At 52.2% G+C, this 6444-nt stretch overlaps 1 protein-coding gene across 1 annotated transcript; it reads left to right on the top strand.

Annotated features, from left to right (window-relative positions):
• The first annotated feature begins 213 nt into the window (after window positions 1-213).
• LOC122756606 lies at window positions 214-5993 on the top strand. Its single transcript, XM_044006696.1, has 5 exons — window positions 214-2075; window positions 2140-2672; window positions 2739-4389; window positions 4517-4749; window positions 5311-5993. The coding sequence occupies exons 1-5, from the start codon at window positions 214-216 to the stop codon at window positions 5991-5993; spliced, it is 4962 nt and encodes a 1653-aa protein (XP_043862631.1).
• Window positions 5994-6444: the final 451 nt, after the last annotated feature.

The raw sequence follows: 6444 nt of genomic DNA, 5'->3' as shown, positions 1-6444 counted from the left end.
AGATCTATTGGGGCCTTATTTCACAAAAATTTGGATATTTTTTTCCTTTCGTGCTCCAATCTCCAGATCCCAATTGCAACTTTCTCCCGAATTCCGACGGCATTCTTTGTCCATCCAGATTTGGGTGCCCTCTGTGTCTGGTTCTTTTTCAATTCCACATTTTTTGCGGCGTGCAGGCCTTCTTGACTTCCTTCTCCTAGGGCATAGCTGAGCATGCCCCTAGAGGGAGACAAGAAAAAGACACCCGCACCTGGAAAAGAACAAAAGTTCAACCCGCAATCTCCGCTATCCACTCGCGGTAAGCCAGCACCCAAGTCCGTTAGTCCCAGGGTCAAAACCGCGACTCCCACTCCGAAAGCAAAGGTTTTGCCATCGACCAGTTGGAAGACAACTCCTAGGTTGGTCATTTCCCGACCAGTGACGCGAGCGTCTAGTGAGTCTTCTCTATCTAGAAAATCCGAGAGTCCCTCCGCTGTCGGGACTGATTTCCTCCGCGTCACACGCTCTACCACAAAGAAAATGGCATCCTCTGAGCAGCCAACGCCCGCAACCGCAGCGTTGCATAAATTCATCGCCGTCAGCGATCGCGTAAGCCTTTTCGAAGCGAAGATCAACACTCCTGATCAAGCCTCTCCGTTCCTACACACGTTACAAGTCCGTCTGCAACAGGTGCGAGCCTTATGGGACAAAGTGGAAAGAGAGTACGAAACATGCTCTGACCTAATGGCCCAAGAAGGATCCCTCGACACAGTGCCTATCCTCCAGGCAAAATATGACTACTGCTACTCAGTATACGAGTCATGTGCAGCACAAACAATCGACAGAGCAACGCCTCAAGTCGCGCAAGCACCCTCTCAGCCGCTAATTTCGTCCGGCTGCCGCTTACCTCCATGCGACACGGAAGTCTTCGATGGCGACTACCTCCGATGGCCCACTTTCCGGGACCTATTCACGGCAATTTACGTAAACAACCCCAGGCTGACTCCGGTCGAGAAGCTATTCCATCTCCTTACGAAAACAAGTGGCGAAGCAAAAGCCATCGTGGCGAAATCTCCTCTCACGAATGATGGTTTTGCTTCGGCGTGGGAGGCGCTTCGAGATCGGTTCCAAAACAAGCGACTTTTAGTCAACAGCCAGCTCAAGCTCCTTTTTAACTTGAGTTCAATTTCGCAAGAATCTGGTCATGCTCTAAAAGAGCTACAATCCACGATTCAGGGGTGTTTAACAGCACTAGCGCATTCCCAGATATCCACAGAAAACTGGGATTGTCTCTTGGTTTTCCTTTGCGCGAGCAAACTGCCCAAGCAGACCCTGTCCTTATGGGAACAGTCGCTAACTGCCAAATCCGAGATCCCAGCTTGGGAAGAAATGAATGCCTTCCTGAGCGAAAGGTATCGGACATTGGAAGCCATCGAAGATATGAAACCGACTCAGGCAGTTCCAAAAAGGCTTCAATCCTTCGAGACAAAGGTCAGCACCAAACAGAAAGGGTGTGACTTATGTTCTAAGGAGAACCATCCGGTAAGATTGTGCCCGCGTTTTCTTCAAATGTCTGTTGACTCGCGCTCCGGCTATATAAGAAAGAAGCAGCTATGTCTGAATTGTTTTGCCAGAGGTCACCAGCTACGTGACTGCACAAGCACATACAGCTGCTTTACATGTAAGGACAGGCACCATACGCTGCTGCATCGCAGTCCCCCAAATTCTGAAAATGCGAGTTCCTCAACCTCGCCCCCTACACAGCAACCTCCGAGACCCTCCAGCAGAAATGCATCGGCAAGCACCTCAGCGGTGCAAACTTTTTTCGCGTCCGGCACTTCAGCCGTCCTACTGAGCACAGCGATCATTGACGTGTGCCATTTGGAGACGAACTACCGAGCCCGAGCCTTAATCGACTCGGGATCCAAGGCGACGTTCATTTCAGAACGCCTGTTCAACCTCATCAAGTTGCTATTCCGCAACACCCAGACCCAAGTCTCCGGGTTAAATCATTCGGTCTCCGCGAAATCCTCGAAGCTGTGTCACTTCGGGATTCGCTCTCCTACTAAGCCAGGTCTACAGTTAGACACTGAAGCGTACGTCCTTCCGGAGCTCTCAGGTAAACTGCCCTCCTATCCGATCCCACGGAATTCTTTGAAGGACCTGCCCGCACTCCGCTGGGCAGATCCTACCTTTTTTCGAGAGCTCTCAAATTGATGTACTGATCGGGGCTGACATTCTACCATCCATAATGATGGATGGCACCCGACAAAATATTTGCGGCTCGCTCCTGGTCCAAGAAACTATTTTCGGGTGGGTGCTAACGGGGCCGATTTCCAAGGGTAAGCCGAAACGGGTCGCATCCTTCACGACCCAGGTGCACCAAATAGGCGACCCTGATTCGGTCGACACGCTTCTCAGCAAGTTCTGGGAGGTGGAGGATCTACCAGTAAAGATGGTAAAAGAGTCGGACTCCTATTGTGAACTGAACTTCCTCCAAACAACAACAAAAGACGCAAGCGGAAGGTACGTGGTGACGCTCCCGTTCCGGGACCCCGAGAATACCGGATCCGATTTAGGATATTCAAGGTCCATTGCGTTAGCTCAGTTCCTTAGAAACGAAAATCGTTTAAAAAGAGACTTTCCCTTAAAAGAGCAATATGACAGCGTGATCCAGGAGTACCTGGATCTGGGTCATATGAAAGAAGTTCCGCCGACTCACAATTCTCCCTCGTAACATCTTCCTCATCACGCGGTAGTTAAGCCCGAAAGCACCACTACAAAGCTTCGCGTTGTATTCAACGCTTCAAGTCCGTCGGCAAATGGGACCAGCTTAAATGATATCCTTCATGCTGGTCCAGTCCTACAATCCGATCTAACGATCCAGGTCCTGAAATGGCGTTATTTTCAATACGTCTTCAGTGCAGACATTACGAAAATGTATCGTCAGATCTGGGTCGATCCAAAACATACCCCGTTTCAAAGAATTCTGTTCCGAAACAAGGAAGGAGATATCCGCGACTTTGAACTAAAAACAGTTACCTTCGGGGTCAACTGCGCCCCATTCCTCGCCATTCGAGTCTTGCAACAGCTGGCAGAGGATATCCAAGTGCCATTTCCAAATGCCAGCCGCATCATCCAGCAGCACATGTACGTCGACGACGTTCTGGCAGGGGCGAATTCCGTAAACGAAGCCCAAAGTTCGATTCGAGAGTTGCAAGCAGCCCTAAGTGCCTCCGGGTTTCCGCTAAGAAAGTGGACCTCGAACAACAAAAGCGTCCTTAAAGACGTCCCGGCCGAACACCTCCTTCATAGCGAGTTCCTCGACATCGATGCCGAAAGCACGGCCAAGACGCTCGGTATTCGGTGGAGGGCGAAGTCCGACGAATTCTATTTCGTTCCCCCCGAAATAGTTAAGGAACCCTCCTATACAAAGCGAGAAGTTTTGTCCAAAATCGCTAGGTTGTTCGATCCTGCCGGGTGGCTCGCGCCGTTCATAATCCGTTCAAAAATGTTCATGCAGGAGATTTGGTTGCAGAACTTAGGCTGGGACGATAAGCTTCCCACTGAAATGAGTCAGCGGTGGCAATCGTTTTTAGACGAGTATTCCGACCTCAACCAGATCCGCGTTCCGAGATGGATCTGGTACCAGCCTGAGGTAATCATAGAGCACCACGGTTTCTGTGACGCGTCTCAGAGAGCCTATGGAGCGGCTATATACGTCCGCGTCGAGATGGGGCAAAAGATCCTGACTCGCCTGCTTACAGCCAAAACACGAGTGGCCCCGGTAAAAACCGTCTCCCTTCCTCGGCTAGAGCTCTGTGGTGCCGTGCTGTTAACCGAAATGGTGACAGCAATCCTTCCGCACATGCCCTCCGCCAGTTCAGATATCCGCTGCTGGACAGATTCCACAATCGTCTTAGCCTGGCTACGAAAGCCTACGTGCAACTGGACCACATTTGTGGCCAACAGAGTTGCCAAGATCACGCAGGCGACGCCAGTCGACTGTTGGGCACACGTTCGCTCAGAACAAAACTCCGCCGATCTAGCCAGTCGAGGCGTATTCCTACATGAATTGGCAGAAAACCATCTCTGGTGGCACGGACCAGAGTGGCTGCAAGGGCCACGAGAGCTATGGCCAGCACAAAGCGACACTCTTCCAGTGACAGAGCTAGAGCAGCGCGCGGTCAAAGTGCATTTTGTCAAGGCCCCGTCCATCGACTTTCTCGAACGTTTCTCCAAATTGGACAAGGCCCTTAAACGCTGCCGCAAAGGTTCGTTCTTGCCCAATTCACGCCCTACAAGTGAAGAGATCCGAGAGGCAGAACGAACTCTGACCTCCATTGCGCAGCGCAGAGCATATGGCCAAGAGCTTCAGCATCTGACCGAGAAAAGGCCTCTCGGTGTCAAGTCCTTTGGTGAATTTGTTCCCGTTCATTGACCAACACGGCCTTTTAAGGGCGTGCGGCCGTCTCACTGCCTCCAAAACCCTGCAATATGATGAACGTCATCCGATTATTCTCCCCTATGACTGTAGACTGTCGCGCCTCATCGTCCAATTTACTCACCAGATTACTCTTCATGGCGGTAGTCAATTGATCGTACGCCTGATCCGATCGAAGTATTGGATTCCTAAAATCAAGAATCTGGTGAAGGCTGTGGTCAATCCGTGTAAGATTTGCACGATTTACAAGAAGAGACTCCAAACACAGCTGATGGGCGATTTCCCGACAGATAGAGTCTCCTTCTCAAGGGCGTTCACCTACACGGGTATCGACTATGCCGGCCCTTTCGAAATAAAAAATTATACAGGGAGAGCGTGTCTCATAACGAAGGGATATGTTTGTGTGTTTGTGTGCTTTTCCACGAAGGCTATCCATTTGGAACCCACTTCCGATCTAACAACCGAGAAATTTCTAGCGGCCTTTGCTCGTTTCGTAGCGAGGCGCGGTTGTCCTCAGCGGGTCCATTCGGATAATGGTAAGACCTTTGTGGGGGCGGCACCATAAAACGCCCTGTCCACAAGGTTATTCTTCTACCGATGGAGGACAAAGAGTCCTCCGTTCCTAGGGATTAGGGCACTTCCCCCAGTCCGGGGCCCAGATAGTAGTCGGCTCATACTAAGCTTTTTATTTCTTTTATTGGCAGACTTACTACTCACTTCCTAAAAATAATGGCTCCTCGTCCTCCACGCAGTCGTTGGAGAGCAGACGAGTCTGCTCTGGAATCCATCCTCTTCGGAAGTGCAAGAGGTTCCACAAACTGAGCGCTGAAAAGCGCCTTCGGGCAGTACTTATCAATAAGTACTGCTCGAACTGCCTCGCCCATCAGCACTCAGGAGGAGACTGCCGCAGCCAAGAGGGATGCAAGAAGTGTGGAGGAGACCACCACACTCTCCTCCACATGCACGAGGTCCTCCCCGCTCCGACCCCGGCAGCGCTACCAGCTCCGACGCGCCATCCCGCTGCACCTCGTCCGGTCCGGTCGCCAAAAATCGCCCGCGTCCGAAGGTCTCCGTCGCGTCTCCGGCGGTAGCAACGGGGCAGCAGAAGGCTGTCCCCATCCTGCCTACAGCCATCGTCGTGCTGGACACGGGCTCGAAGACCTTCGAGGCCGGGGCCATGATCGACCCATGCATGCCGGTGAGCAGCATCGACCGGTCGTTGGCGGCTGCGTTCCGGCTGCCCATCACCCGGCTGGGAGACGACGAGGTCTGCTCGGTGACACTCCGGTCCCGAACAAGCACCTTCCGACTCAACGTCGTCCTGAAGATCGACCCCAGCCTAAGGATCCGGACACCCATCCGAGCTCTGAGCGACGCCGCAAGGGCCAAGTTTGACGGTGTTCGTCTCGCGGACGAGCGCTTCCACCGGCCGGCCACCATCTTCCTCGTGTTGGGATCAGATGTATATGCCAATCTGATCCAACCGGGGTTCCTAAAGATTGAGGATGGGTTGCCCGTCGCGCAGAACACGGTGTTCGGATGGACCGTTTCTGGAGCGTGCACGGAATGAAGAGGCCGATACTGCTGTCTAGCCGGCCAGGGATACCTTTGCCTACGCAAGGGGGGGGGAGAATGTTCACGCCAGAAGGGCGCAAACAGTTGAGCGGCAGTGTAAGCGGCCAATGCTTGTACTCAAAGCTCCTCCACGGCTCGCAAGCACCGCTGCTCGCGCTCTCCTTCTCTCCTCTCGCTCTCCTTCCCGCAAGGTATTCACCACTCCGCGGTCCCGCAGTATTTCCATGTTAGTTTTAAGTTAGTCTTAATTTACAAGTGTTCTAATAAAGTTCAAAAGTGAAGTCGATCCCGTGCATTTAATTTCTGGAGGAATTAGCAGCAGCAGCCGCAACAACAACAACGACGATCAACGACACATACACTGAGAGACGACCACATCACGATCCCCCAGAAGTCAATAACTATCTTGGACAAATTCCGCCCACTCCATTTCATGGTCCTTCGTC

Source organism: Drosophila santomea, unplaced genomic scaffold (assembly GCF_016746245.2).
Source record: "Drosophila santomea strain STO CAGO 1482 unplaced genomic scaffold, Prin_Dsan_1.1 Segkk69_quiver_pilon_scaf, whole genome shotgun sequence".
In the NCBI taxonomy this organism is placed as follows: Eukaryota; Metazoa; Arthropoda; class Insecta; order Diptera; family Drosophilidae; genus Drosophila; species Drosophila santomea.
This window is presented reverse-complemented; position numbering and strand designations above follow the sequence as displayed.